General features: G+C 40.7%; 1 protein-coding gene across 2 annotated transcripts in view; it reads right to left on the reverse strand.

The window, feature by feature from the left end:
- LOC129171150 (protein tweety homolog 2-like) overlaps nucleotides 1-26,354 on the reverse strand; it is a 64,592-nt gene that overhangs the window by 7,709 nt on the left and 30,529 nt on the right. For both annotated transcript variants that reach the window (XR_008566743.1, XM_054759545.1), the window contains exons 4-12: nucleotides 19,130-19,350; nucleotides 12,707-12,802; nucleotides 9,240-9,312; nucleotides 6,704-6,773; nucleotides 6,579-6,634; nucleotides 5,639-5,731; nucleotides 4,562-4,654; nucleotides 1,337-1,479; nucleotides 1,047-1,232 (exon numbers count right to left, since the gene is read on the reverse strand). Coding sequence is in view for 1 of the 2 variants with exons in the window: in XM_054759545.1 (XP_054615520.1) it covers nucleotides 1,047-1,232; nucleotides 1,337-1,479; nucleotides 4,562-4,654; nucleotides 5,639-5,731; nucleotides 6,579-6,634; nucleotides 6,704-6,773; nucleotides 9,240-9,312; nucleotides 12,707-12,802; nucleotides 19,130-19,350 (1,031 nt within the window). In the remaining variant the exon portion in view is untranslated. The remainder of the gene's footprint in view (nucleotides 1-1,046; nucleotides 1,233-1,336; nucleotides 1,480-4,561; nucleotides 4,655-5,638; nucleotides 5,732-6,578; nucleotides 6,635-6,703; nucleotides 6,774-9,239; nucleotides 9,313-12,706; nucleotides 12,803-19,129; nucleotides 19,351-26,354) is intronic.

Raw genomic sequence — 26,354 nt, forward strand, 5'->3', positions numbered from 1 at the left:
CTTATAAAGACAACTGAGAAAGATGGAACGCAAATGCCCCCCAAAAAGAAAATCATTCTGCAGATTACAAGTAGTGAAATATGCAGCCGAAAACGGTAATCGGGCAGCAGAAAGAAAGTTTGGGGTGAACGAGAAACTTGTGGGGGCCTGGCGAAAAGTGGAGGACACTTTAACTGCAATGAAGAAAAGAAAAAAAAGGTAATTGCAGGCTAAAAGCTAGATGGCCCCAGCTAGACGAAGAAGTTCACAAATGGGTGCTTGAACAACGTGCTGCCGGGAGAGACCTGTCAACAGTGAAGTTATGTCTCCACGCCCAGGTAGTTGCCAAGGCGATGAATATAAATGACTTTGCGGGAGGACCTTCTTGGTGTTACGGCTTCATGCAACACAACCGCCTCTCTATCAGAGCACGGACAACAATGTCGCAAAAAGAAGAGGAAGCGCAGTGCCTTCTAATTCCACAGTTGGCGGAGTTGTTCAGAAGTGACACAGAGGATGTTTGTTGTTGTTTAGGCTACAGTTATCTGATTAACTGTTAATATGTTACGTTAACATACCACCTATTCACGTTACGTTAACAGACGCCTATTTAGCCTGTTGTTCTCCATTTTACTGTTATTACTATAGCTTGCCTTTCAAGATGAAATGTCTGTTCTTGATCTCTGGTTTTATCAAATAAATTCCTCCCCAAAAATGCTACTTATAGTCCAGTGCGACTTATATATGTTTTTTTTCCTTCTTCATTGTGCATTTTTGGCTGGTGCGACTTATATTCCTAAGCGAATTATAGTCGACTTTTCGTCCAATAGATGTAAGCATATCGCATTTGACTTCAGTTCAACATTTTTTGTTCTTTAGCTTGTTTTGTTATTATTAGAGTGGTTAACTTTTTACATGTACTGTATGTACAGTTTGTTAAAATTAATCAATATAGTTAATACAGTAAATGGTGGTGACAGATGGAACCTTGGAATAGTTTATATTTCCATTATTTCCTATGGGAGGAGTAGTTTGTGTATAAGAAAGCTCGCTTGTGATAGCCTTACATGTATTCTGGTGGAGGAAGCACATTGGATGCAGACTGAGGAGGAGGATGGAGGCTGGCCTGGCTCCCAACACTGCTGGTGTAGCTGCAGAAGCTGTGAACGTTGGACCCTCTCGGGTTGTAGGACATGCGTTGTGCTTGAGGGTTGAAGGGGTCCTCTTCATCGATGTCATCATACTCTTTATCTCTGCATGCCAATCACAGAGTGAAAGAGTGCACATGTGAGCACTTGTGCAGCACTGCATTGTGGGTAAGAGTAGTAATGAGATAAGGGGGTTGCCTCGCACTGACCTGCTGCCCATTAGTGTCCATACTCGGAAAATAGCACACAGCATGACGGAAAGTGCACATGCGGCCAGCAGAGAGAACAAAGCCAGGTAGAGGAGACCTTCTACACCGTCATAGCACACACCCATTAGGGCGTCCAGGTAGTCCTGCACAAACGTATAATAAATATTAATAGAATCTATACTTGCACTTTAAAGCATGCGCTTCAAATAAATACGGTTGGAGAAAACACTTTAAGCAAGTAAGCAATCACTTTTTATTTACTTTGTTGGGTTTTTTTTACTTACTCAGTTCTATTTTTTTCTTCATACCGTGCAATATACAGTATTATAATGACATATTTATGTAAAGCCAATCAGGTATCTGTCAAATTTAACACTTTTAAAGACATTTAAAACCATCCATCCATCCATTTTCTATACTGCTTCTCCTCTTGAGGGTCGCGGGTATGCTGGAGCCTATCCCAGCTGACTTCGGGCGACAGGCGGGGTACACCCTGGACTGGTCGCCAGCCAATGGCAGGGCACATATAGACAAACAACCATTCACACTCACATTCATACCTATGGACAATTTAGAGTCACCAATTAACCTAACATGCATGTTTTTGGAATGTGGGAGGAAACCGGAGTACCCGGAGAAAACCCACGCACACACGGGGAGAACATGCAAACTCCACACAGAAATGCCCAGCGGAGATTCGAACCCAGGTCTTCCCGATCTCCTGACTGTGACTGTGTGGCCAACATGCTAACCATTTAAAACCATAATGAAGACAATTTAAGACATCCATATTGGCACTTTTGCTGCTGTTATTTAATGACCACATTGTGTTTGTCTGAGATTCCAATGCATTGATGCCCAACATTCCACCTTCCAAAGTTTTCTTGCAGAAGGTGCAGTGAGCGTCATATATGTTTCCATCCAGCGGCTTCAACCACGCATTAAATTGTTTGTTCTGGAGCCACAAATCGTTGAACTTTGCACTTACCGTTCTTATACAAGTAATTTGGCTTTTCAATTATAAAAATACAATATAAATTATAAATTAAAAATAAGTATAAATAAAAAACATAATAATGGCAAAAAATCTGTCATATATTTTAGATTTATACAAATTTCAAGACAAACTCAAAACCTTTAAAGATTATGCGGTCTACCAATAATGACAATAAAGCAGCGTTTACACGTATTTTGCCTCCGCATTGTCCCACAACTTGCCATGGCAATGCGTGCCATTTATTTATAGCACATCTGAATAGCACGAAGACAAGTTTGCTCACTGTTTTCGTTCTATTTACGCATAAATTACGCACCTGGCATGGAATTGTTGACCGAAAATGGTGCGCATTGGCACCAATACTCCCACATGACTTTTTTACACTAACTATTTACGTCGAGTGCACAGCAACAGTACACGCGATGCACATTGTTCCTGCTTGGGTATGCATCGTCACCACCACTTCCTGCACCCGTAAAGCAGCCTTGGCATGATTTGGTCCCACTGTGTCCCGCGTGACGCCAGGCAACAGCAGGCATCACTCCTTGCTTCATTATTTCCTTTATTTGCAAGGGACCTACAAGATATTGAACCGCAGAGAAGAAGCTCATGCATAAAAGAAAGCTAAGTCTATATTTTCTCGCAGCTGCAGATAGAGAATGTGCGAAGAGCAGGAAGGAGTCAATAAACTAGGAGAAAAGAGGGAATTGCTGACGAGAAGACATCGCTTTGGGCATTATGCTCACTTATTAAGGAAGATCCAGGAAATGGCTTTAGAATTCCCCCCCGACTTGCTCCAAAATATGGTGGCAAAACCCAGTCATGTGAATGAGACACACAGGGGCACGCTTTGATACGCACCGCCCGCACTCTTTGCAAATAGGTTGCGGTGCGTTCACGTTGCATTGACAATTAGACAACATTGACAACTAGCATTGACAGCCCCGCACAGTTTTCTCATACTCCACAGCTGTTTACAACCAATTTACTCATTGGCACGCAAAATTGTGTACTATTGTGGAGACAAGTGTAAACGAGGCTTAACATAAGAAATACGGTGGAACCTCGGTTAGTTTTTCCGTTAACATCACAAATTTGCACCAAAATGCTGCCTCGGTTTGTGTACGTTTTCCGGCTAGCATACAATATGGCGTGTGTTATTAATACACTGAGGATGCACCAGACTAATGTATTTTTATCACAAAAGTTCTTTGTTAGCAGCTTGCTAATACAGGAAAACAGGAACCAGAAGTCAGCTCCGTCGCCCGTCTATGATGTCATCAGCGGTCTACTGTAGTTCTTTGCTAACACACAGTTGCACCACAAGTCTCAAACATTTTAACACAAAACACGTTTTTATAGTTTTACAAGCATAAAGCAATTCTAAATGCATACAAATGGCGAACAAAAGGGATAAATGAACTTTTAAGGTTATTCTTACCTTCATTGAAGACGGACACCACATTCATATTATTTATTTATTGAATTCAATATTTTTTTTCACCTTCTTTATCATGAATTCATGAAATAACTAAAACGCGAGGGGGTGTCAGTGTTGATCTTGCCGCCACATCGTGCCTTTGTCAACAACACGTCTTCAATGAAGTTAAAAATAACCTTAAATGTTAATTTATCTTTTAATTCAGCATTTATATGTATTTTTAATTGTTTTCTGCATGTGAAACTATAATCGTAAATCTATAAAAACATGTTTTGTGTTAACATTTTTGGCTTTCTGGAACAGCTTAATTGGCTTGACATTATTTCTTATGGGAGATTTCTTATAGAGTATGATTTGGTTAGAGTTGGACCTTCTGGAAGGGATTAATGATGCTAACCAAGGTTGCACTGTGAAAAGGTTTGACGCAGCTAACATCCATTCATTCTTGAATGGGCTTTATTTCTGAACACCATAAAATAAATCCGGCCAAATTAGGTCTCTCTAAGGGCCATAAACTAAACCGGGACTATTTACGTTCAATTTCACTTCACTCACTTATCAGGCAAAACAACATTAAAGTGCGAGAATTGAGAGAAGATTTAGAGCGCTGTGAGAGTGACGAGAAATGAGACAATTACACTGGTAATTTGGGAGGTTTTGCTGCGTGTACACAAATAGTGTAGACTATTACAGGAAGGGATTTAACGAGGTGCAGTTAATTCAAGCAGAAAGCCTTTGATAGTTGCAGTTAAAAAGAACTTAACGCGCTTCAAAACGTGCTCCTCACCTTGTGCAGCCCGCGACAATCAAGCAAGGCTGTCAACTGGTGTAGATTAAACTCGCTGGCGTTCAACAGGCGCTGGATGCCTAGAAGGTCTCTCTGTGGAGAAAGGTCAGCGACAACACCGGCTTTGTTGTTTATATGAAAAAAAATCTATGTACACAGTAGGGGTGCTCCAATCGATCAGCCACCGATCAGTATCGGCCGATTTCCGTGAAAAGTCATGTGATCGGCATATGCCAATAAGTGCTTTCAACGCCGATCACAAAAGCGATCACCTGTGGCCAGGACTATTGCAGCGCGCAGGGATGCTTTCGTGCAGAGTAGTGTCTTGCCCTAACTAACGTCTTGGACAGCGTTCTCCTTCAAAACAATAACAATAATGTCTGCCGTGTTGAACTTACCTGGCAACACACATGCCACGGATACTGTCTTGTGGGGCGCGTTAAATAGCTTTAATACGGCATTTGAAAAACAAACAATTGGCGGAGTAAGGTGAGTTTTCGAGGCTCACGGTGTGTTCATCAGTCGAACGGCAGCTAATGCAGCCAGGTGGATAACACTCACGCGTATCTGCCTGACAGTCATAAGGCTAAGCTAGTAACCCGAAAAACAATTTAATTCATCGCCGAGGGCTCTCTCACTTACCTGGAAGTTCCACCAATGTATTCTCACGTCCAAAGTCTCCTTTAAGAAGGCGTGTCATGCTCTGTGTTTCACCAGTGATTCTCTACAAAAAGTAAGCTGAATATGTTTTTGTCTAAATGAAGGTGATTTTTACGGCTCCTTTTTTGTATCATAGAGCCATTAGCAGCCCCCACTTTATTAATTAATTCCTAATTTTCTTAGTAATTACCTATTTTTTGGGTCCCCTGGCAGTCAAGGGACCTTGGAATTGTCCTGACTTTTCCCCCCTGGCCAATAGCACTCATCATAAATAAATTGAAAAATGTATAATGAATCCATCTGATCGGTATCGGTCGATTTCAGTCCTGGATGATCGGAAACGGCAGCATAAAACCCTGATCGGAGCATCCCTAATACAGAGCTTTTCCATACAATTCATATAAGTGATTGCTCTACCTCAGCAGTGGGGAAGACCGGCACGGAAAACTGCAGCAGGCCCTGGATCTGGATCTGCATGGTGGTCACGGAGCGCTGGCAGATTGTCAAAGACTGTGACACATACACACACAAAAACCAACAAAAAAGGATCATATTAAAGGATGCACCCTGTCGACAAACACAATTAAGCAAGGCTAAATAATGCGCTTTAAGGGACGGCAACTATCAGACAGATTACGCATACAGTACCGCCACCAAAACAATAGATTTCCTTTATCAAGCAGGACCATCGGAGGAGAGATTATCTTTACCTCCTTAACAATTAATCCCTGAATGGATTTTATCATGAGTGCGTCAAGTTAAATGCACACACAACCAGTGTAGCTCATGAAGGATGGTTTAGCGTATTTCAAACATGCTTAATAGAGTCACATCGAAGTACATCACGTTTAGACTTGCACAATTCATCATGCCTGAAAAGGCACAGAAAGAAGCTGAATTTATTTAATCCTATCCCCTCTTGTGTCTCAGCAATTACTGGTTTCTTCACTTCCTGCGTCTAACATGTGACAGGTTACCAATTTTCTAATAATATTAACAATAGATCATAATAAATCCAATTTAAGTAATACTTTCGCTGGTTGTGCTCCAGCTGTGTTTATTTCCCGTGCCCTCATTTAAAAGCATCTGCATTTCAAGTGCATGGCAATTAGCCTCTAAGTATGTTGTTGTTGTCCCCTATGTGTATAGTAGCTGTCATTATGCAAGCTATAAAAACAGTCAATGAATAAATCATGCATTTTGTGAGCGTGCCCACCAGACAGAGATTGTGTAATGAGGGTAAAAGATTTTATTTTTTCCCCACCACAGCTCCAGTGCGGTGAAAAATAGTTTATATCACTAATTCCATCAGTGGCGGGGCAAAGAGTGAGAGTTTAAAAAATGTGGTCGTCTGTACCTGTTGGAAAGGGTTGGGTAGATTCGGGCTGCAGAACAAATAATAATGTGCAACATCTGCAGAAAAGGAGACAGCTTAGTTACACGCCATGACCACATGCATCGTGTATTATTATTCTAAATTACCTGCAGTGAGGAAATCTTTGGTTTGGTTGACAATAAACTTGTCAGGAGACACGCAGAAGTCGCTGATGCCCTGTGTGAGAGAGACGCAAAGGCTTGTTTTATGTATGGCAGCAAACCTGATTGATCGTTGCGGAACACGTCATGCTTTGCTGGCCCATTAAAGCTGTAAAATATATCCGTGTTCTTTAATGCAGCCCATGAAGAAATGCTGATGCCTGTGCATAAAATATTCAAGTGAACAGCAACAAAAATATGCAGCACTTAGGAAACATCTGCAATATGGCTAGGCTGAATTATTTTCTGTCAGAGCAAGAATCGAGTTTGAATGGTAAAAACGCTCTTATTTGCTCAACTGCAGAGAGTAACAGACATCTATTATGGCAGCCTTTGTTTGTATTTTGGTAATGGTAAGGCTTTGGTTTACAGTAATCCCCCACCAATTTCTCAGCTACGTTCTATCATGGTTTTTCAAAAATACATCATTTAATAAATCACCGCTGTTTCGTGGTTGAATAAGGCAATTTTACTGTTTTTTTTTTTTTTTTTTTACATATTAAGCATTTTCAAGCATAAAAATGGCAAAATGAACTAAAGTACAAATATAAGGCATCCAGAAGACGCATTCAAAGACGTGGTGATGAGTCGTCACTCTGTGTTAGTAATGTCACATTGATGAGACAATAGCCACCTTAGGAAGTACTTTACACAAAAGGAAGTAAAAAAAGAACAACAAAGTACTCTCCCAATGCTTGTGAGTCTATATTATATCTCATGTATGTCTAATACGTCTTATTTTCTGTTATTATGTTTAGTATATTGGCTAATGCAAGTGTAAAGTGACTACAGGGGTGTTATTTCATGTCTAGAGGGCTGTAATAATGTTTATAACCATATTTAGAAGGTAACAAACGGGTTTTCAATGTTCCAACTACAAAAATATTCAGTTTATAAATAAGGAACCCAAAACTTCGCAGAAATTCACTTATCACAGTCGGGTCTGCAACCAATCACTCGCAGTAAACAAGGATGCATTGCATTTCAAACATGTTTAAGAAGGTTCCACTGAAGGACATCATGTTTCCATAATTCAACATGTCTGAAAAGGAGTAGGAAGAAGCAGAGTTTATTTAATCCTACCCCTTCCTCCTTATCTCATAACATGATAGATTGCGTTGACCACAACAGGCAACCCTTATTTTCCAGACACGTTTGGAAAAATAAGACTATGAAATACAAAACTAGAGAAGCACTCGGAGAGTGCAGACCTCCGCCATGCGCCATAGTTGCCCCCGTATTGTGATTCACACCAAAATAACCCTGCCTTTTTTGGAGCAGTCTTTGATATGTTGTCAAACCTGTTGGAAACTTGTCCTGTATTTTTTTCCCAAGTGCTCTGATCTTTTTTTTTTTTTTTTTTTGTGGAGTTAGACGCATAAATGCCGAAAATGATCCTTTCCCGCAATGTTATAGAATCATTAAAAAACAGTTCTTCCGTATCCAATTCCTGAAAATGTCAACCAAATCCATTCAGATCCTTTCAAGTTATTTTGAACACAAACAAGACAAACAAACAAACCGACAAACGCCGGCAAAAACGTTGTTTTATGACTCCGCATCATTTGATCACCATCATCTTAAAATTAGAATCATAACTCCTCTGTTGTTTGCTACCTTGCTAACAACATGCAAGACACTTTTTTTCTAAAGCGGGTATCTGCGTTGCCAGGTCGCTACGGCATGTGTATGTGTGTGTGTGAGTGGCAGGAAGAAAAGCTTTAACTCGCTTGGGGGGGGTGGCATTTGACGCCACCTGTTGGTTTGCATCTCAAGGCCCTGCTTAAATAACGGCAGGTCTTTTTCGGATACCGCCTTATATGCATGGTTGTGATCACTTGGGTAAACCTGCTGAAGTTCAAGTGATTAATTGGGGCATGGCATTCATTACAGCGGAGGATATTATTTGAGGAAATCCGCTACTTATTGAAGATATGCTAGAGTGAAGCACAGCTGGAATGTTCTGGAGGAACTGTCCAGAATGCATGGGTCATTGTGGACAAAACACCACAAATTAGGTCTAAAATGGTTGAAATGTGCTGAAAAGTGATGCAGTCAATGGCAGCAGATGTCTACAGTACGTGCAGCTGTCCAGATGTCTAATCCTTAAAGATAATCCTCATATTCCAGGATGCCTCCAGGAAACAGAGGGGATACTGCCAGCAAAGAAGGCCAGGAGGGAGTACTCACTCTTTGTACCCCTGACTGTGCCCCAAATGCGGGTCTCCATTTGCACACTAAGCCTCAATGTGCTGAACGCTGTACAGTCAGCAAGGAGGATTTATGGTTAGCACCATAAAGACAAGATTTTGGCGGAGTAATTAATGCTAGCGAGCGTTGTTTATAAGTGTGATTAACCCAAAAGGCTTATAATCAGCTTTACCAAAATAAGGTTAAATAACAGGAGATGAAAATGAGATACAAAAACAACAAAAGTGAACGTTTTTAAATTGGGGAAATAACAGGGCTAAAATGGACTCACCACTGCTGTGGCAGTGCTGCCTCCCAGCGAGGCCCAGCTCAGGATCAGCGACAGCACCACAAAGACCATTATCCTGTGAAGAGAAGATGGTCATAGTTTTATTTCTTTTTGACGTGCTTTACAAAACGGAGAAAAACAGAAATGGCTGTCACATGGCCCATTATATGCTTGTTCCATTCTTGCGTTATCTGACAACCTTTGGGGCATTCATTAAAGGACAAGAAAGCTTGTCATGGACAAGTCTGAGAGAGATAAACAGCAAAAAAGCAAGTCCCCCTCCCACCCTCCCAATTGGACGCATAAAGGCCGCATGCAGTACGCTTGGCTTCTCAGCTGACTCCTCGGACCTCCTTGAAAGCAGCAATAAAGAAGTCTGAGAGCACTTAATAATTAGTTAAGGGAGCAGCAGCCTCATCCTGCCGGGTGCCCAATCAATAGGCATTAGTGAGAGCCATCAGAGGGGGGATGAGAAGGAGGAAGCAGAGTATCGTCTGTTAGTGTCAACACATAGGCGGGGTGCTAAATTGGCCAAATGTGATAGGAAGTCTGGACTGTGTGCTAGGCAATCCATCATCCCTGTCATCCTGTTTTTCTTTAAGCATTGTCTGAATGCATAAGTAGGACAAGTGCTACTACAACAACACGGGCCAAAACACTCATTGGTTCTAAAATATTGGGCTTTTTCCCCCTCAAGAACAAAGGACTAAATCAACAATAATGTCATGGCGTCGCCTCAAAGTCCAATCAGACTCTCAGCCACGAGGGGACTTTGATGTATTAACCAGAGCAGCGGTTCTCAAACTTTGCCCACCAAAGTACCAACAGCCTTTTTTTTGTTGTTTTTACTAACCTGTGCTCGCCGTCACGATTTCGTTTCATGTGACTTGTATTGACTAGCCTGTGACGTATGACGCGCGTTAATACATTCGTATTTCAGTTAGGGAAAATATAACTTCAATTTAACTTCAGCAAATCTTTGGTTATTACATTTTTAGTAGTATCATTTTTTTATGTTTCATGTATAGATTGCCAATAAAATTTCATTTTTCGTAAAGCAAAAAAAGACATGCGGTGCAAGGTTTTTTGCAATTTCAGCATTTCTCAGTCTTCGATTCAAAAGCAAGAAGTCAAACAATAAAATAATATAAAATAAATGACAAAACAGGCCCAGCGCTATTTACAGTACATAAACAACGGGCACATGTTAGCATGTACTATGTTGCTGGTATCTCACAATATCACGGTGTTTACGTCGCGTCCAATCGGACTGTTCCGATCTGCCGGTGACAGCAACTAGAGTGGCGTATTTGCAAAGTATGTCGAGGGATTGCGCTGATATGGTGTGACGTCCTCAACTCACTCAAATTCCATCCATTTATTTTCTATGCCTCTCCTCCTCACAAGGGTTGCGCGTATGCTGGAGCCTATCCCAGCTGGCTTCGGGGGAGAGGCGGGGTACACCCTGGACTGGTCGCCAGCCAATGGCAGGGCACATATAGACAAACAACCATTCCCACTCACATTCATACCTATGGACAATGTAGCTGTTACTGTGTTGGCCCACGTGCTAACCACTAGACCACCGTGCGGCCCTTTATTTATATTTATATTCCTTTTCACCTATTTTATTTGTCTTTCTTTCATAAGCTTTGAATACAATATATATGATACATGTTGTTGGGTTAATTGGCGACTCTAAATTGTCCATAGGTATGAATGTGAGTGTGAATGGTTGTTTGTCTACATGTGCCCTGCCATTGGCTGGCGACCAATCCAGGACGTACCCCGCTTCCTGCCCAAAATGAATGAATGAATGAATGAATAGTATACATGTTTAGATTTTTTTCAATTTTAAAATGTTCTATTTATTATTTATTAGTAGTTGTATTCAGTATAGATTATAAATATTCATTTTTATCATTGTTTTTGTTAAATTTATCATATAAATTTGCATTACAAATTAATTTAGATTCGTATTCATTGCATACATGTGTATATTATGTTTTATAGTTTTCTCTTCTTTTCATTTATTATATTAATTTGCATACAATACAAACACACATACAGTATTTAATATATGTTTTTTAGTCCTTATCCATTCATATGAATTTATTTTCGATATACAATAACATACAATATACGGTATATTATAAACATTTATTTTATAGTAATGAAAGCCTAATATGGATACAATTCTAGTCCCTGAGAAAGCTCAGGGCAATAGCGATGTCAGTGATATTTGATAACGCGATACTATCTGCGTTACCATTAATGGAGCTATTATGTGGTGCCAGAGTGTCTGGCTCATGGCATGACTATGCAAAGGCAGATGAATAAATAGAAATGGTTCATTATCATCAAAGGGGTACCAAAAGTGTGACACAGCAAGCAAAAATGCAATTTGTTATTTTCTAACCAATTTGCATCTTAAAATAAAGTAGCGCTTGCTCCGTTTCAGTTTATGAAGAAAATTTGCAAGAAAATATCACATTTTGGTATATTTCATGGCAGCAGGGCAGTGAGCACCGAAATCTCAATAGTAACATTTATATTAAAGTTGCTCTAATTTCTTTACTTTTTTGATGAATGCTAAGTAAATAAATTATTTTTAAGTAAAAAAATGGACATTTTGAGTGTGCCTCACCATTTCTTCAGTTTTTCTGTGCATACCATAAACAGTAATGGAAAAACGATACCGTGCACTCTATTTATTACAATTTATGATGGTGATGCTTTTTCTATGAAGTTTTTTTTTCATGGCTGACCATTTTCGGTGTTGCTGGGCTGACCAGGACATGACGTAATGACGACGTATATTTCACGTAACACAGAGCTAGTGGATGGACCCTGCTTCACACCCCGTGTGAGACTCAACACTGTGTTCTTCAAAGCATCGTTAGTTAGCGCTACGAGTAACACACGTCACCTTCGGCAGAAACATGATGTAAAACAACAGTTCCAAAAATGATTTGCATCAGTGGCACTTTTGTTATTGTCTGAATTTTGATTAAAAACGAGAAATACCGGGGAAATATGTCAACTCACTAGCATATAGTGGTCCTGGGTTCTATTTGAGTTACACTGTGTGCGGACTACTCTGTTTACGTTAGCAATGTCTAATGTTTTGTCACAGATCGGTCCACGTACATGTTTTGGACGCAGCGAAATGCGTTTGGTGCACAAGGAGGTGTTATACTCCAGAAATCACAGCAGTTTTGTGTTATTAATTTCATCGTCTTTGGTCCCAAACAGGCTAAAATTGACATCAGATCACGTTTTATACACAACAGACACAAAGAAAGTATTCAACACTGTTCCCCCTGTTTAGTCAATGTGTTTGCAGTGTATTTTTAAAAGGTTCTAGCTTAGAATCACTGTAGTTTGTGTGTCATGCCCCTTGAAGTGATGGCACCCTCTGATACCCCTTTCAGGAGAATCTCCCGTGAATGAATAAGATTCCAACTTACATGATGAGCAGCCAACGAGACTGCTTGGCCATCCCCAAGCACAGGGCCAAACATATGAGCAGATCCAGGATCAACAGGAGCAGGTAGGTCAGCCATCTACAGTACGAGATGGGAGGGGACACCAGGCGTCACTTTTTGAGCAAAACAAACCCTCATAGCAAGTGCTGGTTCATATGTGTTTGACACCCAACATCCAAGGTAAGTGTCAGACGTCAGATTTCTTGCCTGCTGGTTAGAGCCCATCTGCTTGGGCTCGTAATTTGCAGCCTTTGGGCTCAATAATTCAACACCACAAATCCATAGACATTAAATTTTCAAGCTCTGAAAATGTCCTTCCTGGGCACGTTGCACACTCAGGCTGGACTTTAAATGTGTGTGAATGTGTGCGCGTGTGTGTGTGTGTGAATGTGTACCATCTACACCAGCCACACCACTGCTATAAATCTTAGGAGAGCAACAAAAAATAGAGACTTGCAGTACTAAATCTTCACAGTAAGGTCACGAGAGAGTAGGTTAGAGCACCCTAAATGGCTTTTAAAGCGTCCCACAGAGAGGGCACTAGGGGTGTAACGGTACGCCATGAACACGGTACGGTTCCTAGCACGGTTATAAGGTCATGGTTCAGTTTTAAAGTTCCTTATTGGCTGAAGTGCAGCATTAATAGTTCAGCTTGTAGCCCCGTTCTTAATCTCACCTGCCAGAAGAGAGGGTTTTTAAGCTCTGACCTCTCCTTGGCACTATCGCTAGCCATGACTCCCGCTAGCCAAAGACTGGGCTGCACTGTATTTGTTTATGGAGTAGACATGTGACTATAATACACTTCCTGTCGCTCACTTAATGTGTATTGTGCGGGAACTCGGTACCGTACAGACGTACCGAATCTTCCGTACCAAAAAAATTATGAATACATGTCCAATTTCATCCATGGACGCCACATACGGTCAAAAAAACAACAACAAACTTTATCTGCATAAGCATAAACGCTTGAAGGACACAGAGGTGGAGATGACTCGGAGGCAATAAAACGAGGGAGGAAAGAGTGAATCAAATAACGTTGCATCGGCTGCAACATTTGCCTCTCATCAATAAAGCGCGGCCACAGGCAGCTCGTAGCTCAGCCGCCGCATGGAATCCAATAACGGCACTGAAAATGGATGATGCTGATGCTCGCAGTGGATTTCGCAAGAAGATGATTTGGCACCGTAACACAAAGAAATAAAACCACTTTAGAGGGCACTTGTGTGAGAACAATGAATGACGGGGATACATGAGGTCAGTGATGTAACACTGATAATGAGACAGCAGTGTTTTTTGTGCTCTCTCATGCAAGGAATGACAAATATGTGCAATGAAAAAACAGACAGCGGAATTGCTGAGGTCAACCACCCCCCAGGGCAGCACAAATTAGAATTTGACCAAAAATTTCAGGAAAGATGCTTCTAAACTTCAAAAATAAATTCTATTTGACCTCTATTGGTAGCATGAAAGCTTTTTTGGCTTTTTATTTGGCTTTTTGCAAGTTTTCTTGGGACGTTTATTCCAAAGGCTGGGTCACCATCATAGTAGAGTATTGTTTTTTGTTATTTTTTTTTACAGTAGTCAAATTCTTTTTACACTTGCATGTAGGTTAAGAACGTTAAAAAAAATAAGATCTGTGACAGTTTGACCCTGTAACAGATTATTTCCTTAATGGGACAGATTGTGTTTGACATTTTTATGATGAAATGCAATTACAGTGTTTGCATTTTTCACACTGCCTATAAAAGCCAATTTTTGTCCACCTTTTTTCAAGGCGCTGTTCTGTGTAAGGGGACGAATTCTACACGGCAATTTTCTGCCGTCTCAAGTAATACCAGAGCAATGACAGACAGGCGGGATGACATCTGTGTGGACGGGAGTTCTGCAATGCCAGATTAGGGTAGTAAAGTTTTACATGTGATCCACATCTTTCCCCACCCTGTTGCGCTGAAAGCATCGTCGCTAATTATCTCATTTCAGGATGCCAGGATGGCAATGTCCCATTTTGTCGGGTCAAAGGAGGACAATGCAGCTCCGATACAACATTTTAGTGCAAAAAAAGGCATATTGTGTCGGTCCACCCTGCATTTACACGACAACGCACTGATCATCTGCAGATAAATTAAAGATGCAAATATGTTTGTGTCATAAATACAGTTTGTTTTAAATACAGGAAAGAATTACATTAAACTTTGGCATCAAGGATGAATCAAGATGGGAAAGCGGGCGGCATTAATATTTAAACAACAATATGGTAATGTGGAAAATTAATTTTAGAAATGCTTGGCAGGGCGTTGCTTGACATGATCCCAAATCATCGAGGTCGTAGATTATAGTGTTTTTCAGCCATTTTAAATATTATATAGTGTATGGAAGCTGGAATTTACACAGTTTCAAACATCTTCATTTTCCCAGGACATGTCCTCTTTTCATGTCCTGTCCTGGCCGTCCTAGTTTTTTTTTGGAAAGCGATGAAAAAGTCCCGGTTTTCATTGTTTACCAATGTGCCATTAAAATTGAGCACCCCTCTACATGTGACGTAATCTCTGAGAGGCTGCAGTGCGGGTTGCTTTTTGAATTAGCGTTGCCAAAAAGCCACAAAAAGCCAAAGAAAAAGCAAACCTTTTGCAAACCCGAGTTAATCCTCTGAGTTGAGGACGTCATGCGCAACGGCGGTGCAAATGCCCACGTCCTTGTGGCTTAAGAGGACACGTTAACAATCATTTGACCTCAAGTTCATGTATCGTTCTGTTTTTGTGCCGGTTTTTGCACGTTCTGGAACATTCTTCCTTTGGAATTTGTGTCTTAGGTTATAGATTGTATTTTCTAATATGAGTATTTTCTACCCATACAGAGGAGGTATACTTTGAATGTATTCAAATTAGAAGGCATCTTTGAGTAAACTTTGAGTATCATTTTAGTATCTCACTATCAGGCCAAGTGTCCTGGTTTTCGCTAATCAAAATACGGTCACCCTAGTTTAAAAGTACTATTAGTAAGCACTACATGCCGTTTCGTGTGTCTGTAGCTTTAATGCTACTGAGCTGTCTTAGATCACGAGCGTCACGTGTGTCTCCGGTGGGGTTGGGCATTGAGTCTGGAGCATCGATGGGAAGCGGGATTACCATTTCGATTCTCCTGGGATTGTTCAAATGTTTTTATTTGGATTCCTAGGTTTGATGCCAACCCAAAGACATACCCGCAAACACCAAGGAAGAAGAAGCCGGCGAACACCAGAGAAGAAGAAAAGAGTTTGGCTTAATAAATAAGAGCGGTCGGCTCAGTGCAACATTTGCAACACAGTGATATCATGCAAAGAGTACTTTGATGCTTTCTTTGATGCGCTACACGTCGGACTTCCCCTCAGCAGTCAGAATCAGAGAAGTCAAACAATAAATGACGTCCGTCTCACGCCAATGTGACCAAGGGCTTTAGTATGCGAGCCGATGTCGAAGTTTGGTGTAAATAAAAGGACGGGAGCTACGGCGACGGCTTGTGAAGTTTATTCATTTGCGCTGTAAGTCTCTGTTAGCAACAGTCAAGGAACCATCTCCTCTCACACAACACACTTCCAGCCTTCCCAATAAGAGCGCTTGGGGCTATATCCTCTTTAGTTATGTTAACAAAATAAGGGTGTCATAAAAATAGCTTACACCGACACAACAAACAAAGCATACGACTTTTCAAACGTAAACATCTTTCGTACTCCTGTAAAAAGAAACTTCATGACATTTACATTCAAGTTGAATGGTTTGATATTTATGTTCTGCAAGGCTGAAAATAGCCTTGTACGAAATTCATAGTCAAGTTGATATAAAGCTCACATCATTGAACAATTCACAGAGAACACACATTTCATCCAAAAAGAACTCTGGTTAGCGCCCTCATTTAAACCGTGCAATCTTTTATGACCCTGCCTTTTAAAGCCATCAGAATCGAGAATCGTTAGGAGGACCTGGAATCGAAACCGGAATCGTCCGCATTCAAACGATGTCCAACTCTAGTCTCCAAGAAGCGCTACTGTGCACTTCATCTACTTTTTACATATACACTGTAACTGTGCAGTAGAATTAGCCTATTTGCTGAAGAAAAACAAAATGATCAGACTTACAGTTCCTACATCTGTCTCTGACTGACGGAGAGTTGGCACAGCTCCAGGCTTTATTTTAAGATACGGAGCGAAGCCTGTTTTTTTTGGTTATTTTTTTTTTACAAAGTGAAGTGGTGAATGTGTACATGGGGCGGTCCCATCTAGCCACAGGCAGGTCAGAGGTGGTATCATGCCCTTTATGGAGTTGTATCACCAAAACCAAGTGTTGCAGAGCCTCTTCTCTCAAAAGTGGAGCAAACAAGTGAGAGAGATGATAGATTTTTCTCACGTTTGCTCATCTTATTGTTAGAGCATCATTAATCAATCATCATTTGCTTCTTCCTGCTCCTTGACATGTGGAATTGTGAATCGAATCATGTGATGTATTCCATTGTAATTTGCATGCATGTTCAAATAAAATGAAACCAAACCAAACCAAAAAGTCATCCATCCATCTATTTTCTTCCGCTTATTCGGGTCCGGGTCGCAGGGGCAGTAGTATAAGTAAGGTAGTCTAGACTTCCTGGTCTTGGGCCACCTCTTCCAGTTCAAGAGGGAGGAAATCGAGGTGTCCCAGGCCAGTTGGGAGACATAATCCCTCCAGCGTGTGTCCTGGGTCTGCCTCAGGCATACCCGAAACACCTCACGAGGGAGGAGTCCAGGAGGCATCCGAACTAGATGCCTGAGCCACCTTAACTGACTCCTCTTGATGCAAAGGAGCAGCGGCTCTACTCTGAGCTCCTCACCCGATCTCTAGGGTGAGTCCAGCCACCTTACGGAGGAAGCTCAATTCGGCAGTTCTATCGGTCACCACCCAAAGATCATGACGATAGGTCCGTGTGTGAAAAAAGACTGACTGGTAAACTGAGATTTTTGCCTTCGGGCTAAGCTCTCCCTTCACCATGATGGTTCAGTACAGCGACCGCATTACTGCAGATGCTGCGACAATCCGCTTGTCGATCACACGCTCCAACCTTCCCTCACTCATGAACAAGACCCCAAGACAGTTGTACTCCCCCACCTGGGGAAGGACATCACTCCCAACCAGAAGGATGCAATCCACCTTTTGTGGCTGAGAACCATGACCTCATATTCGAAGGCGCTGAGGCTCACCGCAGAAGCTTCACACTCCAATGCAAACCACCCCCAGTAAATGCCGAAGGTCACAGCCTCAGGCATCAGGACCACATCGTCGGTGAATACCAGAGACGAGATCCAAAGGCCCCCAAACTGGACCCTCTGCATCTACAAATTCTGTCCGTAAAAATTATGACCAGAATCGGTCACAAAGGTCAGCCTTGGCGGAGGCCAATGTTCACCAGGAACAGGTTCGATGCAAACCAGACTCCTGCTACGGTTGTACACGAATCGAATGGCACGTAGTGGCGTGCCACCAACCCCGTACTCCCCGAGCACCCCCCACAGGACACCGCAAGGGACATGGTCGAAGGCATTAAAACTCATTTTTTCCTAATAGTGGACACTAAGTCCACTAAATAGTGGACAATAAGAGCACATTTATGACATTTTCAAACCCAGGGCCTTTTCTGTCCTCCACAGAAAATATATTTTGCATTTTTCTCCCGTGCGTGCGTGGGTTTTCCTCCCACATTCCAAAAACATGCATGTTAGGTTAATTGGCGACTCTAAATGGTCCATAGGTATGAATGTGAGTGGGAATGGTTGTTTGTCTATATGTGCCCTGCCATTGGCTGGCGACCAGTCCAGGTGTACCCCGCCTGTCGCTTGAAGTCAGCTGGGATAGGCTCCAGCATACCCCCGCGACCATATTGAGGAGAAGCGGCATAGAAAATGGATGGATGGATGGAAAATAAAAAAAATAATACACTAATTTAAAGTGCATAAAGGAACAGGCTTAGGACATAGCAATTTTCACCGTAAATATGATGTGGGATGCCTCTGGAGTCATCTTCCTAAATTATCATTGGATTTCATATTCAATTTGGACTCATTTGCAGATAATCAGTGTTGGTGTTTTTGTCATGTTAATTGAAAATCTTTTCCAGTCTTATCTCCTTATTTAGGATGTTTTTTCCTTCCCCTCGCTGTTCAAGACAAATTAGAATTGCAATCAATTAGAGGAGTTAAACTCAGGTACGAAGACAGTCTGGCTGCCATACGCAAAATTACACACAAGGCTTCATTTCAGCTCTAATTTATTCTGTAATCAGTTCAAAAGAAAAATCCAGCTTGTGTTCCCAAGAGGGGATCAATAAACTCCCATCTGCTAAGTGAGTCTGGCCTGCACTACTCCTCACACACGCACACACAGGCACACACTTGCATACACATACCTGTAATACTCAATGGAGGCCGTCTGGTCAGCCATGGCCGCCAGGGCCACGTTGCTTTTGCTGATGTCAGGCAGGGCGGTCATCTCTCGAATGACATTGGTGACCATCAGCTGCATGAAGCGTAGAGCCTGCAGGTAGTCGGGCCTCCCGGCGAAAATCTCATCCAGACGTTCCAGGTGCTGCCTGACTCCTGTTTCCACATTGCCCAAAGAGCCCGCAGCCTAAAATATAAGATAAAATATAACATTTAAGAACATAAGAGGCATCAGAAAGAAGACTCAAGGGTAGACTGTACTTTGGTCTTGTGTCAAAGTACATCTCTGACATGTTAGAGCCACCTAAACCATCTCGGGTTCTGAGAAGCTCAGGGACGGCTCGCCTGCAGGTGCCCATAGTCAGGACTAAACACAGTGAGGCTGCGTTTCAGTTTTATGCTGCCAAAACCTGGAACAGTCTTCCAGAAGATGTGCGACAATTAGACAAATTTCGCTGGTCGATAATTGTGCTACAAATTATCGTTGAGAATCAATTCTATCGATAACATTTTTTTTAGACATTTTTTAAATTAATTGTCATGAGAGGTGTACTTCACATTTGAATCACTAGATGGTACCCAAGTACAGTGTACGGTGTGTGAGACATTAGCTTGACACAGAAGTTGCCTGTGCGTATGTTTTTGCAATATAACCAGCGACACTGTTTGTTCTCAAAAACACCGCACCGTTTTGGTTATATTTGCCGACCAAATGCCTCAGTAAGCCATGACTGTCGGGACAAAGGCTCCGCTGCCCCGAGGCACCTCCATCGGTATTTTTTTTTCCCCAGTTGAGAAAACTGTCCGTGTCGGTCGTCGGTGTTCATGCGCTCAACGTGTTCATTCTGTTTAAAACCGAAATGTTCCCACATGGCTGTGGCATTCGCCTCAAAACCCATCGCTTCTGCGCCTTCTTCATGTTAGGTATGCTGCCTCACGAAGCTCACTGCTAAACCCCCTGTAGCCACTCACTAGTAGCCCCGCCTCCACAAAGAGGCTCTGTTCATTTCACTATAAAACCGCTCCGCACTCTGTGGCACAGAGACACGAGCAGATGAAACACACGCATACATGCACATGGCAATTTATCCAGGGCGTCATAATTATCGACCTGTTTTTTTTAATCAGTCGATTACCCGATTTATCGATTGTCGTGACAATCCTCAACTTTGGCAATGTTGAAATTCAAGCTGAAAACACTTCTATTCAACTGTGCATTTGACAACTTTTTTGAATGGAATGATTTATGGAATTTTATGCAATGATTTTAAAATGATTTTACATTTTGATGGAATGATTTTATGAAGTGATTTTACCCTTCTTTTCTGTAAAGTACTTTGCATTACCTTATGAATGAATGGTGTTCTTTAAATAAACCTGCCTTGCCTTGACCTCCACCAAGGCCCAACAATGACCACATGGATCAGTACTTCCTACATACCAGGACCGACTTTTGACATCGACTCTTTATGGGTCACCTGTTCAAATAAAGAATGGGTCGTAAAATTACAACGTTTTCTCTTGTAATAGTATATGACTTAATATTACAACTTCATGTCACATCGTTCTCATAATAAATCCCATCATCGTAGTATTATGACATACATAGCATACCCTCATATAATGAAAACCTTATCAAAATGTAACTTTGATCTTGTAAAAAAAAAATACAATTATTATCAAATTACTAAAAATATTATTTTATATTTATATCAAATCATTAATATTAGAACATCTTTCCTTATTTTCAAAACCTTATTTTTTGTAGTTACAAGGTTATTTTTGCAAAAGCATACTTTTCCCCTCAAAATATTAATAATTATTTTGTAATATTCCAGAAAAAACTATTAAAAACTAAAAATATTATGACTTTATTCTTGGAAAATACTTCATTTTCTTGTCAATTATTGTATGACGTATTCTTGAATGTTAAAACTTTATTGTAAAAACATTAATACATTTTTTCTTTAAAAAATTCCTGAGCGTATGACGACTTTGCTATCATAAAAATACACCATTTTTGTATTTTTTTTCTTTCATTTTGATTACTTTATTCTCATAGACTGTTCTTTCTTTTCAGTGGGTTTTACCCGTGTATTTAAATTTTTATAATTGTATATCATTATTATAATATATTTTAATATATTTTGAAAATATTTTATTTTATGACTGTTTTTTTAGCTCATAAAATGGGAGAAATTATGCAACAAGTAACCAAAATATGAATAGAATATATCCAGTTCTCGTATTCCAATGAATCAGTGGATAAAATCAATCGTGTAATTGTGGTAATTGACAAATAAATAAACATAAATAAAAACAACCTTCTTGTTGGAGGCAAAAAGGACCATAAATAATAAAATATGACAATCAGAAAACAACAAAACACAGGAGCGCTCCCGGGGAACAAGAACTTCCCTCTTCAGCCTATTTTATTCAGATAAACAGTATTAGAGGGGGAATAGCAACAACAATACCGTCGGGATCTGCTATCAGAGAGGTCTTTGATCGTGACAATGGAGGGGGAGGAGGCACCATGGCGGTGTAGATTGAACATGCTCGGCTTTCATGCTGGAACAAAGATGTGACTCCGTCATCGCCTACGCCATCGCAAGTGTGGGATGCTGAGAGGAGGAGAAAACGATGTCGGGATGTATTTTGCAGAAACACCAACTTTAAAAAGGACCTGACAGTCACTGGACACTTCATTAGGTACACCTGCGCAAATGTAGTAAGATGCAAAATTATGACCTAATAAATCGTAATGAAATTAGGATTTATTCTTGTAAATTTTGCGCTATATTCTTGTAATTAAGACTTTATTCTGCTTAATATTATTCTTGTATAAATACAAAGTGTTCCTTCGCCCTATCGCGGTTCACCTTTCGCGGATTTGCGTAATTTTTTCGTTAAATTACAGCGTATGAACGCTGTTACAGGTCGAGTCTGGCCCTTTAAGAAGAACTGCATTGTGGGAAGTTGAGTGTCTCTCCCGTCCCTCGCTCGTCTGTCTGCACCGTCCTTTGTTTTCTGCGTCCTGATTGGCTGTAGACCACTGTCAATCAATTTCCTCCGTGCCGCCCTGCGTGTCTCCTGGGTCATCGCTAGCTTGTAAAAGAATCTTCGGTTGGAAGGACTGCAGCAATATGTTTGTACAAGGATACAAAAATGCTGCCATGCCAGGACAAAAAGGCACGGTCACGGGAGAAAAAATATGCATGAGTCACTTCATACTTTCTTGTGTCCTACCAGTGGGTTGATCTTTAAAATTCCAACAAAAGTTTGAACTTCTGAACTTTGAAATGTCATCAAATGTTAATGGCTGTCTGAGAAAAGTGTATAAAGCGTATGGTGACGGGTTTTACAGCCTTAAAACATATATAATCATTGTAAGAAAAATGAAGCTGGCTACTTCGCGGGTTTCACTTACTGCGGGCTATTTTGGCAACCTACCCCTCGCAATAAACGAAGGAACACTGTAATCTCATAAAAATGTTACAACTACTCAAGATTATATCTTTTATTTGGCTTTATTCTCCGAAAATGATGACTAACTCATAAAAGTATGACTTTATTCTCATAATATCAGGATTTATTGCAGCTTTTTTTTTTCTTGTAATATTATGACTTTTTCCTCATGATATTACAAGTTTGTTGGGATAAAAATTACACCTTTTTTCTGGTATTATTATGACTTTACTCTCATATATTTGTTTTATAGTCCAGGAAGTGAACACATGTACTAGCTATTGATGTAATATGAAGAGGGGGTCGGATTAAATAAGATCTGCTTCTTCCTACCCCTTTTCGGACATGTGGAGATGTGAACTAACATGAAGCATTCGATGTAAACTGTATGCATGTTCGAAACAAATTAAACCATTTCGATTACCGTAACTCACAACGTTGCATCTTTCTTCTCAGAATGTTTTTTTTTTCATAAAAATGTAATCTGAAAATGACAACTTCATTCTTATTATATTACTACTTTTCTTTCTGATACTATGACTTTATTCTCACCAAATGAAATATTGCTGTCATGATATTGCAACTTTATTGTTGTTAAATTGTATTACTTTATCTTTCATAATATTACGGCTTTATTTTATATTTAAAATGGGTTTTTTTTGTCGTAAAATTAAAACTTTTTCCTCATAATATTATGCACAGTTAATTTGGAGCTGTATTATTTCAGTTACAACGTGGTTCCTGAACATTACAACCTTATTCTGGAATATTACGCCCTGTTACGCAAAACATTTTCACATAAAAAATAAAATTTCTGCTAAAAACTGGGCACTATTAGGTCCACCTGCGTATAAAAATGCATTTGCTGTTCTACTGGATTTCATTAGATTCTACCAGTATACTGTACCAGATGATGTGGGCTGTGAGGATAAATATCACTTTAAGCCAAATAAACTGCAAAAATCCAGTATCAGTTGGGAATAAATCTTACTTCTAAACACACACACACACACACAAACGGCTTTCTCTAAGTAGAATGGTCCACTAAATCTGAACAGATGTTGTTTTCCTCGTCTACAAGAGTCCCAATTTCTTTATCTCTTGTACGTTCACACCCGAGACCCTGAAAAAAACACTCGAGTGCGCAGTGCGGGACCGACTGTTCATTCCCACACTGTAAAAAAACACACCGTAAAAGAAGATAAACAGTTTCCCTGACACTCAGAAGTTTTCAAACACTTGATTAAATTCTAGCCGGCTCTTGAATGTCTGCTAGAGAGAGAGAGAGCGAGAGAGAGAGAGAGAAAGAAGAGAGAATGCTGAGATGAGGTTAAAAGATACGAGCCCATCCTCCATCCACTCCTCCCCAGGGACGGCAGTGTGCCATTGCCAGTAAACTGTTCTCACCACCACCACCTCCTCCTCCCCCTTTCCCTAGCTGGTAGCGTCTCGGATCTTATCTAGTCACGCTAGTCAGCCTGATTGTGAGAAATGGAATACATCAGCTCTCCAGTGCAAGTCATCCACATTTCCCTAATCACAATTCCCCTCCAGTATTGCCTGTGCTATTATTTTTCCCAGAAATACACCACATGGTGGCGCTGTTATTAAAGTTGTTGAATTGACTTGAAATTTGTCTCACAGATCAACACTCTACAAAACATGTCACTGCCATTTGTCTAATGATAATAAAACTTAGAGAATATCTGTATTACATGTATGCTAGCATGCCTTTCCAAAGCATTTTGACCACGACCCATAGGGGGCGCCGCTACTGTAATTCACAATGGTCCCTTGTTTATTGTGGTTCATTGATTCCAGACCCAACCACAATAAGTGAATTTCTGAAGTCAGATTCAATATTAATAAGTGGAACATTTTTGTAGTTTGAGCATAGAAAACCTATTTCGGACTTTCTAAATACGGGTTTTACCATTATCAGAGCCCTGGAGACATGAAATAACACCCCTATAGTCACTTTTACACTCGTATTATTCTTTCTTTACACCACATTGCACAGGCTACGGAATCACTGCAAGGACACGAGAGACGGCCGCTGCTAGTATAGTAAGCTACCAAGCTAACTAGTCTCCAATTTACTTTTTTGTGTTTCAAACACAGTAGGGAAGAACAAAGTAAGAAGCTAAAAGCTTACCACTTCCACACGGAATGAGAGGAGAACCTTTTTTTCACTCTATCATGTCTGACATGCTGTTAAGGTAATGTAAAGTAACGTCATGTCTCATCAGTGTAACATTACTTATTATTTTTATTATTATTATTTGGCCTCTCATCCATACGCATACGGAGGTTTTTGTTTTTAAAAACTGAGCTTTTGGAAAACTTAAAAGGCGCCATTGTGAGCTTCGGAGGACGCTATACCACTGCTGCTTTGCTCGCTAAATGGCTACGACGCCCCCGCCAACAATGGCAATTTGGGACAAGACCCAATTTGGGACCTCTAGCTGGTGGGACGGAAGAATGTCGTGGGAATGTTAGCATGGCAAGAAGCTTGTGATTCACTATTGTCATGGAGGCAATTAAACAAGTTAAAAGTGCGCAGCCGAAAAGGGTAATCGAGCAGCAGAAAGAAGGTTTGGAGTGAACGAGAAACTTGTGAGGGACTGGCGAAAAGCGAAGGATACTCTAACTGCAATGTAGACAACAAAGCTAATCGCCAGCTGAAAACCAGATGGCCACAGCTCGTTATGAAAACGAATCGTTACACCCCAGTATATAGTCTATTATTTACAGACTAACCACAATTAGTTTGAAATCAAATATCAAATATCATAGAAACGCTTCACTACCTTTTATTTTGAAAAAATGCACCAGAATCGCCTGTCTGCCCTGTTGCCACTTGACAGATAAGGAGAGGAAGAAAAGACAGAGAGAAAGTTATTGAAAGTTAATGCATTTTTTCTTCAAGCCTGTGAAAACGACCCTAATGATGACGTTATTACCGACGGTAAATTTAAATATTAAAAATACATTTTCTGCCACGTAGACGCAGCATGGCACGACTCAGTGGGGGCAGTCCATCTCCCATGCAGCCCACCACGACAGCTTCAAAAAAGGTTTCCTAGGGGAAACCCTGTAATGATAACAACGGTAATAATAATAACAATAATCACAGCAATAATAATAATAATAATCCATCCATTTTCTATGCCGGTTCTCCTCTTTAGGGTCGCGGGGGCATGCTGGAGCCTATCCCAGCTGACTGCGGGCGACAGGCGGGGTACACCCTGGACTGGTCGCCAGCCAATAGCAGGGCACATATAGACAAACAACCATTCACACTCACATTCATACCTATGGACAATTTAGAGTCACCAATTAACCTAACATGCATGTTTTTGGAATGTGGCACGAAGAGAACATGCAAACTCCACACAGAAATGCCCAGTGGAGATTCGAACCCGAGTCTTCCCGAACTCCAGACTGTGTGGCCAACATGCTAACCACTAGACCACCGTGCGGCCCTAATAATAATAATAATAACAAAAATAATAATTAACAACCTCAACAACAACAACAATGATCATATTATATACATTTTCCTTTTAAAGCATTAAATAGTAACAAGCAAAAAACATCACAAAATAAATTACAACAATCTTTGTCATTATACCATCACGGCCACGAATAACAATATTAATAACCATGACATCAGTCACGATGGCTCACGCTTGCTTTGCATCTCACACGCCCGGCAAGCTC

The sequence above is a fragment of the Dunckerocampus dactyliophorus genome, chromosome 18, assembly GCF_027744805.1.
Source record: "Dunckerocampus dactyliophorus isolate RoL2022-P2 chromosome 18, RoL_Ddac_1.1, whole genome shotgun sequence".
Lineage (NCBI taxonomy): Eukaryota > Metazoa > Chordata > Actinopteri > Syngnathiformes > Syngnathidae > Dunckerocampus > Dunckerocampus dactyliophorus.